The sequence below is a fragment of the Sus scrofa genome, chromosome 3 (assembly GCF_000003025.6).
Source record: "Sus scrofa isolate TJ Tabasco breed Duroc chromosome 3, Sscrofa11.1, whole genome shotgun sequence".
NCBI classification, from domain to species: Eukaryota; Metazoa; Chordata; class Mammalia; order Artiodactyla; family Suidae; genus Sus; species Sus scrofa.
The window spans coordinates 110,148,145-110,172,982 of NC_010445.4; the positions used below are offsets into that span (position 1 = coordinate 110,148,145).

Here is a 24,838-nt window from a genome sequence, read left to right on the forward strand (position 1 = left end):
TTAGAAATAGTGAATATGGACTATAAATACCAAGAGTATTTGGCTAAGACATTTAAGCAGAAAAAATAAAATCATAACATATATATTGCACACTTCCACTTAGGGTTTACACCCAGCCTTAAAAAGACACATTATGACTGAAGTGTAATACATTAACACAACTTATTTTAAAATAGGTTTGTTGAAATGCTCAAGACGACAAAAAGCCAGTGCTTTGTTTATAGCTAACAAGTGCATATTACACTGCTTTTCTGCTAATCTTGAAATTCTTTCCTCCCTCGGATTCTATGATACTTCATCCCAACTTTCGTAGCTCTTTGGACTTATCCACAATATTTTCTCCCTTCTGTCTCCTGCCTATCAGATGTTCTTTGACTTTCTATTTTTTTCTCTAAATTCTTTTCCTTGCCAAATACACATGCGTGTGTGCGCGCGCACACACACACACACACATGCACCAAGCTTGATGATCACATTCAGTGTTGCCAAGGGTTTGAAGAAATAAATTATTTTATACTGTGGGATACAAATTTGTAAAATCTTACTGGAAGGCAAAAATTCAGGCCTCATCTACTTTATGCATTAATTATCAGGAAATACTTAAGTGGGGTGAACAAGGTTACATTTGTATATTATACGGAGAAGACAGAGTTCAAGAGTGAAAATAACTTCTAGTTTGCTATTATGACCTAATCGCACTTTTGGAAATTAATTAGGAGAAAATGTTCCCAACAGGAGGAAAAGACTGAATCCTAAATCCATCTTCATTGCAATATTATAAGTAGGAGAAAACAATATTTGACAATAGAATAAATCTTGTATTTATATGTATTAACTATTATATCACCATTAATAAGTAAAACAATAAAGACTATATAAAAATATTAAAAAAACGAAAAGTAAATCCAGGAAAAAAATTGAGTTGTATGTTTGATTATATTATGATTATATCTGTGAAAAGTTCTAAGTGTGGATATAGGAAAGATTGTAAAAAATCAAAAACCAAAACATGAGAACAGTCAGGTATGAATTATTTTTCAAATTTGTGTCATTAACACCACAATAATGTTGTTCAATGAATGAACTCTATACTTCTCATTCTCCTTGCTTTTTAATTAACTAAATCATTTGGTTAACTAAAAATTAAAACTAAATTTAAAGCGATGACTGGATACAATCAAAGCTCAAAATATGCACCATGTATGGACTAACCCTCTTGTTCAGAATCTCATGATTCTCTTGTTCAGAATCAAGTACTGATGGGACTCTCCTCAGATTAGGACATATAATTATAAGGCTTAACTAAAACTAAATACATAGGAAGAATTATTTTTAAACAGAAGAGAAATACATTTCTACATAAACATGATCCATTTTGTTTAATTCCTCCCAAAATGCCACTAAAATTTTAAGGAATAAAAATGGTATAAACTCTGTAGAAAAAAAGAAAACGATAAAAAAGAGAAAAGACACTAAGACTTCCAAAAAAGCTTCCAAAAGTAGGGAAAAGGTCAAAAAAGCAGAAGAAAGACTGACTTTGAAACTTCTAGACAACAACAATGGAAGCTCAGGGTAACAGTTGGCCCCAGAGTCATATCTAGCACCTATTTTTGTAGTATTCTGTTGGAACACAGCCACACTCACTGTTTATATACTGTTCATGACTGCTTATTCATTACAACAGGAAGGCTGACTAATTGCAACAAGAGATTGTACGACTCATAAAGCCTAAAACATTTACTACCTGGCCCTTTACAGAAAAAGTTTGCCAAATTGCATTAGACAATAGAATATCACCCTCAAAATACTGAGAGAGTATGAATTCTAGCCTAACACTCATCCCACTAAGCTATCATATGAAGTATAAGGGTGGAAATAAATGTATTTCTGGGATGGAAGTCTCAAAAATTTACTTCCCATGAGTCCTTTGTCAAAAAGCTACTGAAGGATGTGCTCCACCAAAACAAAGAGGTAAAGCAAGGAAAAAAACTGACTTAGAATAGTAAGAATGCCAAATCTTTCTCTTCATATTATGAAGTTGATAGATGTCTAAAGTTGGAAATATTCATATAGATACATTATTTTAAATGTGAATATAAACAGAAGATATGGCTAAAGAAGTCAAAAAAGTTCTTGCCTCTAAAGAGCAGGACTTGGCAAAACCACTCTGAGGTACCACCTTACACCAGCCAGAATGGCCAACATCAAAAAGTCTACACATAAAAAGTGCTGGAGAGGGTGTGGAGAAAAAGGAACACTAGCATACTGTTGGTGGGATTGTAAATTGGTGCAACCACTGCGGAAAGCAGTATGGAGATTCCTCAGAAAACTAAACGTAGAACTACCATTTGATCCAGCAATCCCACTCCTGGGCATCTACCCAGAGAAAACTATGACTCGCAAAGACACATGTACTCCGATGTTCATTACAATAGCCAAAACATGGAAACAACCTAAATGTCCATCAACAGAAGAGTGGATCAAGAAGATGTGGTACATATACACAATGGAATATTAGTCAGCCATTAAAAAAGAACAAAATACCAGCATTTTTTGCAACATGGATGGACCTAGAAACTATCATGCTAAGTGAAGTCAGCCATACCATGAGACACCAACATCAAATGCTTTCACTGACATGTGAAATCTGAAAAAAGGACAGACTGAACTTCTTTGCAGAACAGATGCTGACTCACAGACATTGAAAAACTTATGGTCTCCGGAGGAGGAGACAGTTTGGGGGGTGGGGGGATGTGCTTGGGCTGTGGGATGGAAATCCTGTGAGATCAGATTGTTATGCTCATTATACAACTACAGATGTGAGAAATTCATTTGAGTAATTTAAATAAATAAATAAATAAAATTTTTAAAAAATTAAAAAAAAATAAAGAGCAGGACTTGGGGTCAGGAAGGGAAAGCCAGAGGAGGGTTTAGTTGTTGTTTTTAATAAATCTTACAATAAAACTTGACTTACTAAACTAGGTACATGTATTCACTTTGATAATTATTAAAAGACATAAAAATAGTATTACCAAATATTAGAAATTATTATAAAATTTTCATAATTGCCAAAACAAGATATCTTTTAGTAGGTGAATGGAAAAATTGTGATACCTCCAGACAACAAGTATTGAATACACTACCAAGTAGTGTTAAAAAGACATGATCTATCAAGCCATGAAAATACATGGTGGAAACTTAAACGCAAATTACTAAGTGAAAGAAGCCAATCTTAAAAGGCTATATACTGTATGATTCCAGATATATGACATTACAGAAAAGGCATAATAACTATGGAGACACTAAAATGATCAATGTCTGTCAGGGGCCAAGGTGGAGAGGGATGACAAGGTGGAGCACAGAGGATTTTTAGGGCAATGAAAATACTCGCTATGATAGTATAATGATGGATGCACACCATTACTCATTTGTCTACACCTAGAGAATATACAACCCAAACAGTGAACCCTAAGGCAAACTATGGACTTTGAGTGATTATGATGCGTCCATGTAGGTTAATCAATTGTAAGAAATGTATCCTCTGGTGAAGGGATGTTGATAAAAGGAGACACTATGCATGTGCAGGGCAGGAGGTACACAGGAAATCTTTGTACCTCCCTCTCAATTTTGCTATGAACCTAAAACTGCTGTAAAAAAAAACATTTTTTTAAATTATTACAAAATTTCTATAATTAAAAAAAAAAAACTGGGAGTTCCCATCGTGGCGCAGTGGTTAACGAATCCGACTAGGAACCATGAGGTTGCGGGTTCGATCCCTGCCCTTGCTCAGTGGGTTAACAATCCAGCGTTGCCATGAGCTGTGGTGTAGGTCGCAGAAGTGGCTCGGATCCTGCGTTGCTGTGGCTCTGGGGTAGGCCAGTGGCTATGGCTCCGATTAGACCCCTAGCCTGGGAACCTCCATATGCTGCGGGAGCGGCCCAAGAAATGGCAAAAAAAAAATCTAATGTGTGCTAGAACTAACTAATAATGGAACAAAACAATCCTGAAACAGACTATAGCATTTATAAGAACTTACTTCATAATAAAGGAAGCACAACAAGCCAAAGGAAAAATGACAGATTTAAAGAGAGGGAAAAAAATAAAAACCAAAAAACACTGCTGAGACAAGACAAAGTCTTTGGCTTCTGCTTAATCAGGGGGTTCCCCACCTCTGCTGCCCCCCGCCACCGTGGCTAGTTTAGCAAAGACCTGCCTCAGACCACCAAGGAAGAGCTATTTCTGTTTTCATATAAGCCAACAATGATCCTTGCCCCCCAACTTGCCTTTAAGTATGTAAAGGGGGATGGAGGCAGGGTCCTTGAATGTCCAGCTTTGTCCTAATCAAGCATGCCTCTCCTTGGAATGATGGGATTTGGGAGGCCACATGCATTCTGTTACAATCTAAGCACTTCCCAGGGCTCTGATTTACATCTGCTCTCTGTGTTGTTGCTAATGGTTTCTGATCTTGCCCTTAGTCTGCTTGACAGTTGCCAAAAGTAGCTAATAGAGGAAAATTAAAATTAAATTCTTAATCTTGTACAAATAACCAAATAAACTCCAAGTTAATAAGTAATACAGTATTTAAAATTAAAACATTCAAAAGAATAAAATGTATAACCTATAACTAATCATCGTGTTAGGAAGAAATATCTGCTTTAGCATAAAAGCAATTACAAGAAATTATAAAAGTCTTTTAGCTGCATGAAACTGTATGTCTAAAAACACTGCAAATGAAGTTCAAAGGCAAATGAAAAACTAGGTGAAATAACTGTAATAAATATAAAGGCTTATATCTTAAATATATGTTTATTTTTTAAAAAACCCTTACCAGTTTAAACACTACTTTAAATTGTGATGATAGTCGAAACACTAGCCACAGATGCAGCATATGGAAGCTCCCAGTCCAGGGGTCGAATCGGAGCTACAGCTACCAGCCTATGCCACAGCCATGGCAACAATGTAATGGGCATTTTTTATAAACAAAACTCTTAATAACAGACCCCAAAATGAGGCTCCATCTTAAGTGTATGACAAAAGGAAACTGGTGATTTTGATAAATTTATAACAGCTGGCAAATAGCTAACATTTTGGGGGTGTTTACAGGGAACCAAGCACTATTCTAGGTGATTTATAAATTTATCCATGCATTTAATTCTCACATGAATTGTTACCCTCATTTTATAAAAGAAAACTGAGGTACAAGAAGAGAAAGAAGGTCCCATAGCTGGTAGGTAGAGCAACTGATTCAGACCCAAGCATTCAGACTCCAAAGCCCACACTCTCCAACGTGACACCACACTGTTGAGCTACAAGATGAAATACTGTGCAACCGGGGAAACTAATGTTCTGTGAAAATACTTCACAGCAAGGAAATAGTCACAACACAGTAAGTGACAAAAGCAAATTGAAATCAAAGTGTCAGGGTGTGTGAGGGTGTGGGCGTGTGTGCGTGTGTGTGTGTGTGTGTGTGTGTGTGTGTGTGTGTGTAGAAGAGACTATAAAATTAAACAAACATTTGTCGGAAATCATCACCCCAGCTGAGGAGCATAGTGATGAAGTTGGCTTCACTTGCTTTTCCAATTTTTCAAGTTTTTCAACCTCCAGCTCTGTATTTCCTTAGTAACAAAGAATAAAATCCCTCCTTCAGTCATGACACTACAATAAGCAGGACTTAGGAAGATCTATAGAGCTGGGTGTACTACCAATAAGACACCCACCACTCCCAACCAAAATACTGCTCACAGTAAGAAAAAGGGCAGTCCCTTCATTTAGTACATAAGTGACCAGGGAAAAAGTCTTATTTTAAAATAATAGTAAAATTTTTAATTTAAATTAATTCTCATGAAATTAGACAGTATCTACCTTACCGTATTTGGGGGCGCATTTAAAGTACTGGACTTTGCCAACACTTCCATTGTTTTTTCCTTCTGGTTCATCCAACTCAATGCCAGCCCATTGCCCATTTGCAAATTCCGTTGTTCCACAAAATCTTAATGTTCCAACCTAAAGAAAATATAAATCACAGTAACTTTTGAGTATGACTAGCAATTCAAAATGTCCTCCTCTTGCAACTTTGTCATGGAAGTCTTTCAAAAACATTCTCTCAAAGTAGATTTCAAAACAAGGAAATATTTCCAGGGATAAAAAGAGACATTAAATAATGATAAAAAGAGTCATAAATCGAGAAGGCAAGAGAATCCTAAGTCTCCATGCACCTAACAACTAAGCTCCAAAATGTATGAAGTGAAAACTGATAGAACTAAAAAGAGAAATGGACAAATCCACAATCACTGTTGGAGACCTCAGCATACCTCTCTCCCCATTATCAATAGGCCAAGTAGGCAGAGACCTAGTAAGGATATAGAAAAACTGAGACCTAAGACCAGCTATAGGTCAATTTGACTTGATGTTTATAAAACATTCCATCCAAAGCAGCAGAATACAAATGCAAAATACTAAAAATCATACACAACATGTTCCTAGACCATAATGGAATTAAACCAGAAATCACTAACAAAGATATGGAAAAATATGTAAATACTTGAAAATTAAACAATATACTTTTTTTATTACTCAAATGAATTTATCACCTCTGTAGTTGTATAATGATCATAACAATCCAATTTTACAGGATTTCCATCCCACAGCCCAGGCACATCCCCCCACCCCCCGAACTGTCTCCTCCTCCGGAGACCATAAGTTTTTCAACGTCTGTGAGTCAGCATCTGTTCTGCAAAGAAGTTCAGTCTGTCCTTTTTTGAGATTCCACATGTCAGCGAAAGCATTTGATGTTGGTGTCTCATAAACAATATACTTCTAAATAACTCATGGTAAAAGAGGAAAATCATGAGGGATATCATAACATATTTTTAATTGAATTAAAATTATAACAGAATATGCAAAAGTTGTGGGATGCAGCAAAAGCAGTACTTAGAAGGAAATTTACAGCAATAAAATGCTTGTATCAGAACAGGTCTCAAAGGAGTTCCTGTCATGGCACTGCTGTAGCTGTGGCATAGGCCGGTAGCGACAGCTCCAATTAGACCCCTAGCCTGGGAACCTCCAAATGCTGCAAGTGTGGCCCTAAAAAAGACCAAAAAAAAAAAAGTCTTAAGTCAATGATATAAACTTCCACCTTCTGCAACTATAAAGTGAAGACCCAAAGCAAGCAAAAAGAGAAATAATAAAGATAAGAAATTAAGAACAGAAAAGCAAAAGAAAAAAAAAATCAGTGAAACCAAAAACTAGTTCTTTGGAAGGATAAATAAGCTTTTAGCCGGAGACCAAAGAGGAAAAAGAGAAGATACAAATTATAAACATCATGGATGATAGAGATACATTATCAAATTGCCTCAGTCATTTAAAGACATAGTAAGAAAATACTATGAATAACTCTGTGCCTACAAATTTGACAGATAAGATAAAATGTTCCTATTCCTTGAAAGACATAAAATGTCAAAGTTCACATCTGAATTGAACTTGCAGTTAAAAAAATCTTCCACAAAAAAAAAAAAAAAAAAGTCACCCTCCAGACCTGTATGGCCTCACTGGTGAATTTTACCAAAGAATTCAAGGGAGGTGTTCCCATCGGGGTGTATCAGAAATCCGACTAGGAACCATGAGGTTACAGGTTCAATCCCTGGCTTTGTGGGTTAAGGATCTGGCATTGCTGTGAGCTGTGGTGTAAGTCACAGACATGGCTCAGATCTGGCATTGCTGTGGCTGTAGCGTAGGTCGGCAGCTATAGCTCCAATTAGACCCCCAGCCTAGGAACCAGGAGCGCAGCCCTAAAAAAGTGAAAAAAAAAAAAAAAGAATTTAAGGGAAAAAAAAATACTAGCCCCACACAAAATCCTCTAGAATATAAAAGTGGAGAGATTCATTCCCAACTCATTTTGTGAAGCTAGCCTTATTTTGATATCAAAACCAAAGACATTACAAGACCCTCATGAACACAAACACAATAATGCTCAACAAAATAATAGCAAACCAAATTCAGCAATACATAGAAAGGATAATACATCATGACTAAATGAGGTTTATCATGAGAATGGTGGGCTAATTCAACATTTGAGAATTAATCAAGATGATTCATCATATCTACAAACTAAAGAGAGCAGAGGGGGACCCTGTTCTCTGGGCATATGCAGAAAAACTCTCAGCAAACTAGGGATAGATGGGAATTTCTTCAACTTAATAAAAGACATTTATCCAAAATCTACAGCTAACAATTACCATACTTGATGAATGATTGTGCACTTTCCCTTTAAGACTGGAAACAGGGCAAGGATGTTGACTCTTAACCATTTCTATTTTTCATTACACTGAAAGTCCGAGACAATGAGATAAGGCAAGAAAAATAATGCATACAGATTGAAAAGAAATAAAACTGTCTCTATTTGCAGACACCATGACTGTTTATATAGGATATCACAAAGAATCCACAAAAAAGGTCAACAGACCCAATAAATTTAGTAAGGCAACAGGATACATGGCCAATATACAAAAATCAATTGTATTTCTATATATTAGCAATGCACCATTGGAAAATGAAATTTCAAACACACCACCATGTACAACACTAAATAACATGAAAAACTTAGGTATAAATCTAACAAAGTATAAGCAATATCCATATGCTTAAAAAATATAAAACTCTGATGAAATAAACCAAATATCTACTAAATAGATACATTCTGTTTAAGGCTGAAAGACTCAATATTTTTAAGATGTTAATCCTTCTCAATTCATCTATGTTTAACACAACCCCATTTAAAAATCACAGCAGGACTTTTCACAAAAATCTTTAGACTGATTCTAAAATGGACATGATTTCTTGATATTTTAGTTCCACAGATATGACAACAGAAAACTAACAAATGTCCATGAATGCATCCTCGTGGAAGTTGGCAAATGTCATTCTCAGCATAACCGTTTGTAGTTTACCTTCCTTTTGAAGCAGTTTTCTTGGTAAATCAAATTTCCAAATTTCAGTGTTTTCTGAGAAAAGTGCATCACCCTCCCCACAATCCCACCCAAATATCTAGCCAGAGCTCCGTCAGGAATCCCACATGCAGGCACACATGCAGGCAGGGATTCTCTGTACCATTCTCCACACCAAGCTCCTGACTGGCCCCAAAATTTGAACAAAAAGAGAAAAACAAGCCCCCCCGCAACACCCCCCCCCCCGGCATGAAGTATTGACAAAGAGAGAATGGCAACACGTGAACGCCTTCTGGAAACTGAGGTTCTGGAGAAAGAGGTGTTGGAGCATCTTTGGTGGGGAGGGGTTGGGAGCTCTCCTTTCCACATACATTTTTCTTACCAGGTTAAAATCCTATCTAGGATTTCTCTGTTGGTGGGGTCAAGAAGCCAAACGCCCAGGAATGGCAAGGGTGGCCGTTGCTGCATTTCGTGCAGCAGTGGTCACAGGAGAACCACCACTGAGCATCCTGGGGGTGGGAGGGAGCAGAGGAGGCGGAAGGCGAGCTGCGAGGCTGCAAGAAAAAACCTGCAGACTGGATGGTTTCCCAGCTAGTGCCTCTGAATTCACTGGGCAGCTCCATTGAGCTGCACTTCTCCCACTCGAATAAAGCTGTCTTCAAATAGCTTATACTCTTAAATTACACTTTTTCTTTTCTTTTTTTTTTTTTTTTTTTTTTTTTTTTTTGCCTTTTAGGGCCTCACCTGTGAATATAGAGATATCCAGGCTCGGAATCAAATTGGAGCCGTAACCTCCAGCCTATACCACACCACAGCAACATAGGATCCCAGCCACATTTGCAACCTACACCACAGCTCATGGCATCACCAGATCCTTAACCCACCAATCAAGGCCAGAAATCAAACCTATGTTCTCATGGATACTAGTTAGATTCATTTCCACTGAGTCATGATGGGAACTCCTTAAATTACACTTTATAATAACTATGCATCAAAGTTTCACATTTTCCATTACCTTGCTACCTACATATTTGACTTTAAAAAAAAAAACCTCGAAATCATATTTTATGCACCCCTGACACACAGGCCACAAAATGACCTTGGACACAGCTTTGGAGACTACTTACTATACCTTCTGTCCTGCAATAACAACACGATCTCCCAACTTCAGGCCAAGTGACGTCAGCATCGCCTTGCTGGTAACCCGATCATAATTCGGAAGCAAGGGCTTTGAGAGACCACATGACAGAGGCACCGCATCCAGCAGCATCTGCTTGATTTCTTTGGCAGTTGCCGCAGCATCGGCCATTTCTAAGGGCATTTCAACCGGGTCTGGGACAACATCTGCAGGGATCTGTCCTTTGTCGTTCTACAAATAAAGAGAAGAAAAACTTCAATTCATGTCGGCTTAGAGCTCTACACAGTCATACAAGAACATTTTTGGAAAAAAAAAATAAGTTAGATTCATCTGTCATTCGTTGATTCAAAAATATTTGCTAAACATCTACTACCTGCCAGACACATTCTAAGTGCTAAAGACACACAGTGAGAAAAACAAAAAGCCGTGCCCTCGAAAAGCACACAGACTGGTGAGAGAGGCAGACTATAATTACACACAAAACCTATGATACATGAAAGGGTAAAAAAGTGGCAAAAGGAACAAGGCAGGGAAGAAGAGGGAACATGGGGACAGAGGTGGCTATTCATGCACAGGGGCCAGGGAAGGCCTCACTGCTAAGAGGCAGTGGGACAGAGGCCCGGGAGAGGAAGGAACACCGTGCAGTTGGCTGGTGGGAAACTCGGTCCAGGCTCGGGGAAGTTAGTGGACAGAAGGCAAGTTGGGAGACAGAAGTCATAGGACTGGCTGGCTTCCCCACCCCAGATCCCAGACTCTTCACCACCCCACAGCTGCCAACCCACTGGATGGGGCTCTGAGACCTCCACCCATCCTGCCCACTCATGAAGTGACTCAGACTCAGGAACAGAACCTATAGTTTCAATACTTCTAACACGTGGGCTGGGATTTATCCTGTAGTGGAAAAAAAAAAAAAGGTCAGTCACACGCCCACTGATTGCATGGTATTCATATAAACAAAATCCTAGCATATAAATTATCTCATTTGGTTTTCACATCAAGAAAAAGCTTGTGGATAAAACAGATGAAAATCCTTGCCTGTTAAAGAGTTTATATTGTAGCAGGAGAGACCAGCTACAGGGGTAAAATATCACTGCCATTTCCAGTTTGCCAATAGGAGAATGAGGCGAGGACTGAGGGACTCGCTCAACGTCATCTCCACGGTCGCTGCAGAAATGACCCTGCCGTCCATGTCCTGGGACCCCCGGACTCTCAATGTGCTGCCCTTCCCTCAAACAAGCTCTCTTTCTTCTATGTTCCTAACCAAAAACTTAATCCAGACTGTAATCTTCTCTTAATAAGATGAATCAAGATCCTTTTGCTCAGAAATCTTTTCCCCTTTTCTTTTGCTCTGATAATTATCCTTAAGTGATCTATATGGATAAAAGAATGGGGCTTTTGCACTTAGTTTGCAAGTGCCTCACATTTTTTGTTTTAAAATTCAAGTCTGGGGGTTCCTGTTGTGGCTCAGTGGTTAACGAATCTGACTAGGAACCATGAGGTTTCAGGTTTGATCCCTGGCCTTGCTCAGTGGCTTAAGGATCCGGCGTTGCCGTGAGCTGTGGTATAGGAAACAGACTGGGCACAGATCCCACATTGCTGTGGCTCTGGTGTAAGCCAGTGGCTACAGCTCTGATTCGACCCCTAGCCTGGGACTGGCCCAAGAAATGGCAAAAAAAAAAAAAAAAATTCAAGTCAGTTTGGTCCTAAGAAAAAATATGGCAGGATTAGTAGATGCAAACTATTACACTGAGAATGGATAAGCAATGAGGTCCTGCTATACATAGCACAGGGAACTATATCCAATCACTTGTAATAAAACATGATAGAATGTAATATGAGAAAAAGAATATATATATAACTGGGTCACTTTGCTGTACAGCAGAAATTGACAGGACATTGTAAATCAATTATAATATAAAATTTTTTAAATTAAAAATGCAGGCATTCAGTCATATGTTACTTAGTGATAAACTCTCCTACAAGTTAAAGACAAAAAAAAAAAAATATGGCAGGAAGACACACAATCAAATTTCTGGGATGATGATAAACTATTCTGATGCCAGATTTCAAAGAAAAATATAAAATATAATGAAAATATCTGTAGCACTAATACATACTCTTGAAAAAGAGGGGGGGGACTTCTTTTTAAATCAACAAAGCTGCTCTGATAAGTGGTAAGCTATATTAACAATGAATAAATTTTTCACTTATGATTTTTTTAAGTCCTCACCTTTCTAGAATAAGTCACACTATTAATTCCTATACACATTTTAGCAACTAAAACTTCTGTTTAAAAAATACTAAATAATAAAAAGTAATGATGTCATGTTAATATAAGAAGACTTATTCATGATTAATTAAAGAATTCCACTTTCTTCCAAAGTGTTAAGCTGTTAGGGTTTGTTTCAATGTCTGCTGCCGACCCACATGTTAATCACTTTTTTTTTTTAAGTATTAACCTCCAAAACTTGGCCATCTCGTCATTGTTTTGGACCTGAATTGGTAATTTACCTCAGTGACATACTGCGCTGCATCCTACTGGATTCAAAATATTCTCTCCACTCATGGGGTTTTGTCAACAGCGGTACTAGCAAAAACAAACCCAGATCACCTTTGCACTCAGGCCAAACTGAATTATCATTTTCTAGCCTTTGCGCCTACTCTCTCTGCCTAACATCCTGTCCCAGCTCCCTCCCGTACCGATTAATTTTACCTGTGTTTAAGTTCTCAATCTCACCTTTGTAAGAACACCTTCCCAAGGCTTTGCTGGACACCCCTCCCATGTAACCCCCTTCCTGTCCCCCATCCTAACACTCTGAACTGAACACAGCACAATCAAGTTGACTGTTTTCTTGTCTATCATCTAAACTATATTAATTTTTTTTTTTTTGCTTTTTAGGGCCGCACCTGTGGCATGTGAAGTTTCCCAGGCTAGGGGTTGAATCAGAGCTGCAGCTGCAGGCCTACACCACAGCCACAGCAATTCGGGATCCGAGCTGCATCTGCAACCTACACCACAGCTCACAGCAATACTGGATCCTTGACCCACTGAGCAAAGCCAGGGATCAAACCCACGTCCTCATGGATACTAGTATAGTTACCACTGAGCCACAACAGGTACTCCTATTTAATTATATTTTTATTGACCAGTTACAATCTATTTTTAAAGAAATACTTTGTTTTTGGTTTTGGTTTTTTTGGGGGGCCACACCCGCAGCACATGGAGTTTCCCAGGCTGGGGGTCTAATCAGAGCTACAGCTGCCGGCCTACACCACAGCCACAGCAAAGCCAGATCTGAGTCACACCTGCAACCTACACCACAGCTCACGGCAACGCCAGATCCTTAACCCACTGAGAGAGGCCAGGGATTGAACATGGGTTCTCATGGATATTAGTCAGGTTCGTTAACTGCTTAGCCACAAAGGGAACTCCAGCCTCCAAACTATGTTGTGCCTGAGGACAGAGACTGATTTATTGTTGTATTCTCCCAGTGCCCAATAAACAATAAGGCATGAAGGAAGGAAGGAGGGAAGTAGGGAGGGAGGAAAAGAGGGGTTAATTAAACAATGAATGGAGTTAAACAGGAAGAAGAGTGGCGAAGTAGAGGGGAGGGAAAACAAGAAAGCAGGGAGGGGGAAGGAAAAGGGGAAGGCAAACGGCTTTTTCTAACCGGGCGCAGCCCTGCCCCTTCGAGGGAAGGCACAGACCTAACGAAGCATCCCTGCCAGAGCGAGTCACGGTTATCAAGACAACAGAAAGGGACACCGAGAGCCACTTTTGTGAAGACAAGAAAATACCAAAGGATTCAAAGACTAGGAAACCTAATCCTCTGTGTTAACTTTGTCAATGTGTGACATTACCATTAAAAGGTAATTTTTTCCGTTAAATTGATTTTAAAGGTTTACTCCATCCTTAAACATGAGTTTCTACATTGTCTAAAATAAAACTTACCTCCAAAAGAATTTAAAACTGATACAGAAATATAACTTTAATACATGCATTTTTATTTAACAGCTAAGGATTTATAAATATACCAAAAGCCTAAATGAAAGATACTTTTAAACTCAAAGGTGACACTTAAAGAGCTGAATGAAAGTAAGTTCTGTAGAGCTTATCAATATAAAAGGACTGACATTCACTGCTATGCCTTAAATTTATTTGAGATAAAACTTTATCATTACTACTCTTTGCATGAAGCACAAAAAAACTAATTATTTGCTCATGTACCAATGCTACAAGATCCAGATTCAACTCTTTTCCTGGGAGATAATGTTAGATGTTTTAATTCTTTTAATGCTTTTCACTTTTAATTTAACCTCTTACCCTAAATGCAGGATTTGCTCCATGCTCCAATAAGCATTTCACAGTACCCGCACACAAGTTATATGCAGCAATATGCAGAGCTGTTCCAAAATTAAAGTCACTGCAAGTGGCATCCACATCTGCAATTAAACATTGCAAGTGTCATTAATAAAAAATTTTAAGTCAAGTTATTATAATGTAAAAAGAGACGAGCTGGGTTTATTTGGGGGGGCGGGGCGGTTACTAGTCATTTGTGAGACTTAAACCAACTCGCTAGAAAGACTATCCTCACAGTAGAACAAAATCATTATATTAGGATCCGGTCAGCTAATTCTTTTCTTAGTACAATAAAATTTCACTATCAAATGGACTGATATTATCATGAATTTTCCAACCATCACAAACTAAACTATATTAGAAGCAATTAATGGCAGCAATTCACATTTTCAAAAGTAACCATCTTAAACCTCTCATTAAAGCTACTGCATATTTGCCATGACAGCTATAAAGTAATAGGGCTTAGGTCAGGGACTAGCAAACTATGGCCTATGGCCAAATTCAACTCATTGTCTGTTTCTGTAAATAAAACTGTTTTCTTAGAACACAGCCACACACATTCATTCACATACTCTCTGTGGCTACTTTCATGCCACAACTGTCAAGTAATTGCAACAGAGACCACGTGGTCCACAAAACCTGAAATATTTACTATCTGACTCTTTACAGAAAAAAACAGTAGGTAAAAACAACGGAGAATTCTCAAACCAGGAATAAGTTAAAGAGTAATTAAACATACGCTACATGCTTACCTATTGTATTCATTCACAATACTTTCTTCAACAAATAATTCTGGACTTCACAATACGAATGGACTCTTGAAATTCTAAGGATATTTTAATATTTTCAACAAATCGTCATGCTGCTATATACACAGACACAGGAAATCCTCCAGATTTGGGAATCCCACGTTGAATGTTTTCTACAACAAGGGTTTAATACACCTCTGGTTCTGCTAATCCTACCTTAATCAAAAGACAGCTCCAACACCCCTCACGACCTACCGACAACTGCAAGCAAACCAAGACATGCTCAGGACAAACTCCCTTGAGGTATTAAAGACACTGCACCACCAAGAGAGGCTTTCTTCCTAACTTCTTCTACAAAGTGCAAAAGTAAAAAGGTAAAGAGGAAATGGACACGTATACGAAACAGAGGTTAGAAACAAGCATTCCAGGAAATCCATCTCCTGAATCTCTCTAAAATACATCTTCTATGAATGCAGAAAACATTGCAAACCGCCTTTAACTTGAAGTAATACTACTGCACCTGCCCTCATTTTTTTCTCAAAAGAAAACTGCCCTACTGGGAGGACGCAGAGAGAAAGTTAACATACTAGGACTGTGATCTAGACATTATGATGTTCAATTTTAGGACAGCATCATCAAGACAGGAAGAAAAAAATGAAAATTTATCCTTTACTGGCATCACAGAATTTCAGAACTGAATGCCACATAAAATAAATATTCTTTATGATTTCAATGCTTAGTTCTGAAGGTTTTATCGCTCTATTTCTGGCTACCCAAATAAGACAAAAGAATTTTACACAGATTCAATTATAGTTCATAAAATCCATGTTATACTGGGAAATTTGCAGAGATATAAAAACCCAAAGAACATTTCATTTTTTATCCCTTTGTACTAAGTCTTCTGTGAAAGGATAGTAATTAATCTTCAATAAAGAAAACAAACTATTTTTTTTTGTCTTTTTGCCATTTCTTGGGCCGCTCCTGAGGCATATGGAGGTTCCCAGGCTAGGGGTCGAATCGGAGCTGTAGCTGCCAGCCTACGCCAGAGCCACAGCAATGCAGGATCCGAGCCACGTCTGCGACCTACACCACAGCTCACGGCAACGCCGGAACCTTGACCCACTGAGCAAGGGCAGGGATCGAACCCGCAACCTCATGGTTCCTAGTCGGATTTGTTAACCACTGCGCCACGACGGGAACTCCAAAACTATTTTTGAAAAATAAAGTGGGGTTGGAGATCACAGGGAACAAGATAGATTAGGAGTAAAAATTTCTTTGAATTATAATTTTTATGCCATAAAGTGTTCAATTAATAACGTCTATTGGCGATCTTCTAGTACTTGCCTTTTGGTTTAGATGTCTTCAAAATCACTCTTATAAGCTCGGGGACATCAAAATAAGCAGCATAATGCAAAGCATTCATATTTGTCCAGCGACTTCGCAAACTAACATCCGCTCCCAGATCAATAAGCTGAGTTGCGAATTTTACAGCAGTATCGACATCACCTAGAGAACGTTTTCTAGATTATTTTTCTTCAGTACAAATTTTAAGTTCCAATGGATGGTCATCTACTACCTCATTTAAAAAGCTGATGCAAACAGAATACTGAACATACACTTATACCTCAAAAATGTTACTTAACAAGGAATTTATTCTAAGAAAATAATCATACTCAGGGATATAAATTAACGCTTAGCCATAGAGATGATCATCACAGCACTTTTTATTATGAATAACATTCTCAAACAACCCTCAAGTACAATAATAAGACACTGGTTAAATAAATTATGAGACATTCACATAAGAGAATACTATAGAACCACGAAAAACAGCGTGCTAAGACCAGCGCTACTCAGATTGTGCTCTGTAATTTCTACCTTTTACAACTGTTCTTTTTCCCTACACAATCTGTTCTTCTGAATATATTAACTGCAATATAATTTTATGCTTTTGAAAAACATTTTGGCTTGTATTTTGGTCTTTATTTCACTTTTCTATTATAAACTCATTTTTATTTAATTTTATAAAAGTATCCATCCATGATGGATTGCAGAAGGAAAAAAAAAGAGTCCTCCACCACCAATAGTTTACTTTATCAGAAATAGGGAGAGATGTTCACAATACACAGCTGAGTAAGACAAGCATAAAAACAGTAAAGCACAGGAGAATACCCATTTGGGGGATTATGCACATACATAGGAAGAAACAGACCTTACACCTAAAGACTGGGGTCTGTAGGGATTGGGAAGCCTAGAAAACACAGTATGGATTGTAAAACCTTGCTGTAAACTCTCAGGAAGATTCTAGGTGTTACCAATTACTCTCACCTCGCAAGCTGGCAGGCATAAAGCCTGTGCCAGGAAAGGTGGGAGGTATCAGAAGACTATAAAGACCCCCTTCAGAAAAGGGAACAGGTGTGTGGAGGACGAAACTGAATTCTCACCTATTCAGGGAATATTATTATCATCAGCTAGATGCCTTCCCAGAGACGCTGGTTGACATAAACACAGCTTATACAAGCACAAGTATAGATGCCTGAAGCCATCAACAGATTCGCCATATACTTACCAATACCATGAGCTCCAGATTTGCAAGTATAATGTAAAAGAGTCATATCTGTCAACCCATCTCTGTCATTCACATTGCAACCTCTCTTAAGAATCTGAGGAAACCAAGAAAGATATAATTACAGCACAAAGCCTACTGATTTCAGACCAGTGGTGCAGAACCAAGTGAGTCTATCTTATCTGAATTAGTTCTCAATAAAACGAGTAGACAGAACTAGCTTCTCTTAAAGATAAATTTTAAACCTGTATCCAACAACAATAATGAAAACCAAACTTGTCACCAGACTGAAGGAAATTCTTCAAGAATATTCCAAAGTAATCTGGCACCAAAAATATGTTCTTTAACCTCTCAAAGGACAAGCAAATTTCCTCAGGGGAGAAATGATATTTGAAAAGAAAAAAAAAACCATAATCCTCTCTTCTTACAACTTGACAGCATACTGGTCAAGGAACCCAGCATTATTCTTTAATCCCTCTTTCAAAAGCCACATATTTTTAAATTATATTTAAGCCTAGATCTTTACCAAGCCACCCAAACGGTATAAACATGACAGTAATCAGAACCCCTCACAAAAGTATTTTTTAAAGTTTACAAAATTAATTTGTACAAATAAAGGAAATTTGAAAGACGCCTGCTCCCACCAAGAGTCAAAATGCCAGAACTCAAAGTGCAAGGAATTGAGGAGCATAAGGGTGATGGAAAGAATGTACTAAGTCACTGCTCCATGAAAAACCTGGAAATACAAAGAACAAACATCAGAATCTTGAAAAGCTTTCCCCTTTATCACCACCTTTTCATTCAGATGGGGGGGATATATATATACACACATATAAAATTAACAATCCTAACAATACAAAACTTAAAATATAAGAATTCCTTACCTCATTTCCAATAATGTCAATGTTTTGCTGAACCTGAGGAACCCATTGTCTTAAAATGGCAAATAATTCGGATACAGAAGTCTTGGGATCAAAGAGAATTTCCTGGCATGATGTATCATTAGGATCAAAGAAAGAAAACTCTGTTTGAAATAAAAAAGGTGTTGAGTTAAACTTATTTAAAATTTCCAAATAAGTTGTTAAAAATAATAAATAATAAGACCAGGGCTCAAAGGTCACAACTATTTTTATATGCTCGAAAAAGCAGGTTTACCTTAAGCAAATCTCAGAACCAAAGTCAGAATCACCAAAAAGTATGAGACATTCCTGAGCTGCCATGACAATGAGATTTCCATGCAAGATACTGTATCTTACCACAAATGAAACAAAAATCTGAGCATGCTGATCTTTAAGCCTGAACTTTCCACTAACTTCTTCTTTCTTTCTTTCTTTCTTTTTTTTTTTTTTTTTTGTCTTTTTGCCATTTCTTGGGCCAATCCCATGGCATATGGAGGTTCCCAGGCTAGGGATCTAATCAGAGCTGTAGCCACTGGCCTACACCAGAGCCACAGCAACACAGGATCCGAGCCGCTTCTGCGACCTACACCACAGCTCACCGGATCCTTAACCCACTGAGCAAGGCCAGGGATTGAACCTGCAACCTCATGGTTCCTAGTCGGATTCGTTAACCACTGAGCCACGACAGGAGCTCCTCCACTAACTTTTTCTAAAGCACAGAAAAATAACTTGTCACATTTTCACCTCTCAAAACATAAATATATCATGAACAGCAGATTCACATTCATGACTAAAACGTACATAATAGAAAGAAATATGCCAACATACCAACAGTGTACTAGAATAATATGTAATGAAAATATCTTTTTACTTCTCAGTGTTTTCCTAATTTTCTACAATAAGTAGGGGTTACTTTTCACCCATTGAAGGAGCCTGAGGGGAGCTGCTGTGTACCTGCAAGAAGGAAGCAATATCTGGCAAGGCAGAAATAAAGCCTCAGGACAAAGTGACTGGATTACTTTGGAATATGTGTTAGTAAAAACATGCAAGACTAGATAAAATTAAACATGAGTTTAAAATATCTTAAAACATCCTTAGATTCAGAGAAAACAGATCCCCCTATGGCTAGAGAATAAAAGGAAATCAGATTCTACTATCTTGAACAATCTAAAAGAAGGTAGGGAATCTAAAAAACCAGCAGCATCTACAGAACAACAGCATTAGAGAAGCAGCAGTTGCTGGATAATTACAATTTATCACACAAGTACTCACAGATACCTTACCTGGCAGGTGTTTATTATCATTTTGCAGATGAGGAAACCAAAGCTCAGACTACAAAATACTTGCTCAAAGCCACAGCTAGTAAGTAGCAAATTTGGGGTAGAAAACCATGTCTGCTCAAAGGCCTACCCCTTCTTTCCTCGGCTACACTCCTCCCTAAGAGAATTCACTACTGAGTGCAGATTTTAACAGCACACATGAGTAGCAGGCTTCATGTGGGGTTTTTAATTTTATTCTTTGAATTTTTATTTATTTTCCAAAATTATACCATGTACACACAACTCTTACTTTTAGAATCAGAATATCTGACAGAAGACAGGAGAAGCACAAAACCAAGGGCATGTATAAATGTAGAGGAGTTCCTCAGAAGAGAATCAGAAAGACTAAAGCTAGAAGGAAAACCATACAGAATCTGAAGACAACAAAATGGTCCTCTATGTACAGAAGAGTCAAAAAAGAACAGGTACCCAGCACGCACACTGACTTCTTGAAGGTAGATTTGGGCGTGTTTCTTACATAAAGCAGTCGACTGGATTTTTTTTTTTTCTTCTTCTGGTCTAATTGATTCACCCATTCAATACATATTTATGGGTCAGTTACTTTTTTAAGTATTGGGCATTTCTACTAAAGGAATTTCTAAATATATGTCTAAACAGACTCTTATGCATGTGTCTACAGGTGACTTTCATAAGAATGCTTATCCCAGAATTGATTATAATAGCAAAATACATGGGAAACTGAAATATCTACAGAAGAATGGATGGAATGTGGTATATCCATAGAATGGACTCAGTGAAATAGTGAATTAGGTTTCTATGTCATGAATTGATAAGAACAGGTCTCAAAAAATATATTGATCAAAAAAATAATATGAAGAATAATATACAACATCTATCATTTATATAAGATTACAAATACACAAAACAATACTATATCTTATTTATGGGTTCTCATATTTGTAATTAACGTATAGTTAAACAATCTGGAATATTCACACTAAATATAAGATAGTGGTTACCTCTGGGGAACAAAGGGAATGGAATCAGAAAAGCACAGAGGTAATTTCAACTTAAGATTTTAATTCTTATAATTAAAAAAAGAATCTAAAGGAAATAAGACAATATGATAGTATTTATTCTTTTTGATGGTAGATATGTGTGACATGTATGTCTGCTATCACTGTATTTTTTGCATTTTTTAATGATTTCCTATTTTAAAAAAATAGAATACAATGAAAAAAGAACATGGTAATGACAAAAGCACCAATAAATCTGTATGGCTTATTTAAAGAAAACTGAAGGGGGAGTGACTTAAATGGAAAGAGATATATTGTGTTCCTGGATTAGAAGACAAAATATTTAAAGCTGTCAATTTTCGCAAGAACAATTATTTAAAATAATTTCAGTTCTAATCAATCAAAATGTCATTTGTGGTAGGAGGCAAAATTATTCCACTGTTCATCTGTACCAGAGCTTCTCAAACATTAATGTAATGAGGAATCGGCTAGGGATTTTGTTGGGATGTAGTTTCTGATCCAGCAAATCTCAAGTGGGGCTGAAGACTGCATTCTAACAAGCTCTCAGAGATGCCAATGCTACTAGATTAAGGGCCATGCTTTTAGAAGCAAAGATCTAGAAAGTAAATGTATGAGAAATAAACAAGAACATTTTAACTAAGAAGAATAATGACTGGAGTGGGGGTTGGGGGAACACTAGCCCAATAAATACTAAAGCGTAAAATAATGCTTTAGTAATTACACATGGAGGAAATGGAAAATAACAGACTATTCATTTAAATACTGATGATAACATGTTACAGCATTTAATGTGTGCCAGGAATTGTTCCATGCACTTTACATATATTACCTAACTTAATACTCATAATAATTATATGAGGTAGGTACAATTATTGTTCCCATTTTATCAAAGGAGAAACAAAGGGATAGAGAAAAGATATAATTTGCCCAAGATCACACAACTGGTAAGTAGATGAGTCAGGATTAAAACCAGACTGACCTATAATCTTAACCTCTATGCTATACTATGACAAGTCTAACTACATCCAAATGTTAAGCCTCCATGCAGAAAAAAAAAAGTTTTAATCAAAAAAAAAAAAAAATGGGTGGGGGTAGATGGGGAGGATGCCCCACTTCAAATCAAGATAGAGTAACAGAAATCATATTTGTTCTTCTATTTGAAACAAGAAAGAAAGAGAGAGAGAGAGACAGAGAAAGGAGGAAAGAAAGGAGTGGAAAAGGAAAAAAAAAAGGAAAGAGATGAAATGAGGTTTGCAAGACACTGGGCATCAGGCAATGAAAGACAGCAATCCATAAGAGACAGGTTACAAACAAATGGGCCTTACAAGTGTCCTCAGGCTCCTGCCTTGGAACTTTCTACATTTCAGCACAGAGAGAGGGAAACCAAGAAAAAGCCCATCAGACTCACTGGGTTGAGGGGACAAAGCTGAGAGCCCAAGGAAATAGGGCAGCTAGAGTTCACAACACAGTGTGTCATAGAGGAGAGCAATGCAAAGCAAGAGAACCCCAAAGATCTGTGGAGAGTGCCCCTTGGGTATGTAACATATGCTTGTGATGAAAAACCTGCAGTAAGGGAAGAACCGTCCAAAACAACTGGAGGGATTAGTGTCCACTGACACACATAGGGCCTAGAACAGTGCCTATTCCCACCAAAAAGACTGGAAAAAAATTTACCAGGCTTTGGGTAGAGTACTCAATAATGAGGAATAATTAGCCCCAGATTAGCACTGCTCCAGAATCACCTAACAAATCATAAATACAAGATCTGAAAGGGTCAGACTAATTCCAAGACCTCAACTGAATCCCAGAACAAAGCTCGAGACTATTTACAGGAATAGAAAAATATCCAGCACCCAACAGATAAAATTCATAATGTCTGGCATCCAATCAAAGATTACTAGGCATGTGAAGGGAAAACATGACCCATCATTAGGGGAATAATCAATCAAAACAGACCTAGAGTTTACACAAATATTACAACTAACAGAAAAGGATATTAAAACAGCCACTACAACTGTATTCCAAAAGCTCACAGTTTAGCAGAAACATCAACAATATTAAAAAGACCCAAATCATACTTTAAAGATGAAACCTACATCTGAGATGAAAACTATACTGGATGAGATCATCAGCTGTTAGACACCACAGAAGAAAAGGTTAATGAACCTGACGACATAGCAATAGCAACTACCCACAATGAAACACAGAGAGGAAAATAATTTTTTCTGGCTGCACCCATGGTATGTGGAAGTTCCTGGGCCAGGGATCAAACCAAACCCATGCTACAGCAGCAACCCGAGCTGCTGCAGTGACAATGCTGGATCCTCAACACACTGCCCCACAGAAGAACTCTGAAAAGAATTTTTTAATGTGAAAAAAGCCATCAGTGAGCTGTGGGAAAACGTCAAGAGGTCTAATATTTGTGTAATCTGAGTATCTGAAAAGGGAGGAGGGGGAGAGAAGATATTTGAAGAAATGATGATTACCCAAACAATGAAAACTGAAACCCACAGACCCAAGAAGCTTAACAGATCCCAAGCCTCAAGGACACAAAGAAAATTATACCAGTGCACATCACAGTAAAATTACTCAAAACCAATGATAAACAGAAAATCTTAAAAGAAGCTGCAGTTTCTTTTAAAACATTACAGGGGGGAGAAGACATTACATACAGAGAAACAAAAATGACAGATTTCCCATCAAAAACAATTCAAGAGGGAACACGGAGCAACATCTTTGAGCACTGAAAGAAAAAAAAAAAATCAACCTAGAATTCTGTATCTAACAAACATATTTTTCAAAAGAAATGACATAAAGATGTTTTCAGACATATAAAAGCTGAAAAGATTCTCACCAAAGATCTGCACTACAAGAAATGTTAAAGAAAGCCCTTCAGGGAGAAGGAAAATGCTATCAAACGAAAATCTGGTCTTCACAAAAGAATGAATAACATTAGAAATGGTAACTACATGGGTAAATAAGATTTATTATTATTATTACTTAAACCTCTTTAAGAGATAACTTCACTGTTTATGCAAATATAAAATGCAGATTTCCCACTGTGACACAATGGGATTGGCAATGGCATCTCAAGAGCGCTGGGACACAGGTTCTATCCCTGGCCCGGCACAACGAGTTAAGTAAGGATCCAGTGTTGCTGCAGTTGCAGCATAGGTTGCAACTGTGACTCAAATCTGATATCTGGTCTGGGAACTCCATATGCTGCTGGGCAGCCAAAAAAGAAAAAAAATAATAACAATGCATTTGCGGGGGGGGTGTTAATACATGTAATGCATGTTCTGTGTCAGTGGACTCTGACAGTGTTTAAAGCAAAAGACTCCAAAAATCTTTGCATAGTCTTGCAGGGTAACCACCTTGACGGCCAGCACTGAGCAGCATGTCTGGCTCTGGTTTGTGTGGGTTGGTTTCTTTTTCTTTGTTTCTTGGTTTTAATCTCAGTCTCAGTCTCACTTTCAATGGCTCCCATTACACTTAGGATAAAATGCACATTCCTTGACGAGGCCTCAAGGATCCTGCCTGGTCTGGCCCTGCCTTCCTCTCCGCCTTCAACGTCATCTCCTGCCATCCTGCCCTTCAGCCACTTTGCTTCTCAGCCACGAGAGCCTTCCATCATCTCCTCAGATACACCAAAGTTGGTCCCCAACTCTGGGCCTTTGACTTCCCATTTTTTTCTGCCTGGAACACTTCTCTCCAGGCTTGACCAGATTCTCCAGACGACCGGCCCATCTCAAACAGCCACTGTGCTCCACTATCCTCCGTCAGAGCACCCTGTTTCTTTTCTCCACAGAATTCATTATAATCTTAATACTTAGGTTTTGTTTATTCGTGTGTTTCCTTAATGTCTGT

At 37.8% G+C, this 24,838-nt stretch overlaps 1 protein-coding gene across 3 annotated transcripts in view; it reads right to left on the bottom strand.

The window, feature by feature from the left end:
* Positions 1-24,838, bottom strand: part of CLIP4 (CAP-Gly domain containing linker protein family member 4) — a 70,130-nt gene that overhangs the window by 37,130 nt on the left and 8,162 nt on the right. For all 3 annotated transcript variants that reach the window (XM_021087667.1, XM_021087665.1, XM_021087666.1), the window contains exons 3-8: positions 18,640-18,779; positions 17,759-17,852; positions 16,534-16,695; positions 14,405-14,523; positions 10,075-10,311; positions 5,868-6,003 (exon numbers count right to left, since the gene is read on the bottom strand). In XM_021087667.1, coding sequence (XP_020943326.1) covers positions 5,868-6,003; positions 10,075-10,311; positions 14,405-14,523; positions 16,534-16,695; positions 17,759-17,852; positions 18,640-18,779 — 888 coding nt within the window. The remainder of the gene's footprint in view (positions 1-5,867; positions 6,004-10,074; positions 10,312-14,404; positions 14,524-16,533; positions 16,696-17,758; positions 17,853-18,639; positions 18,780-24,838) is intronic.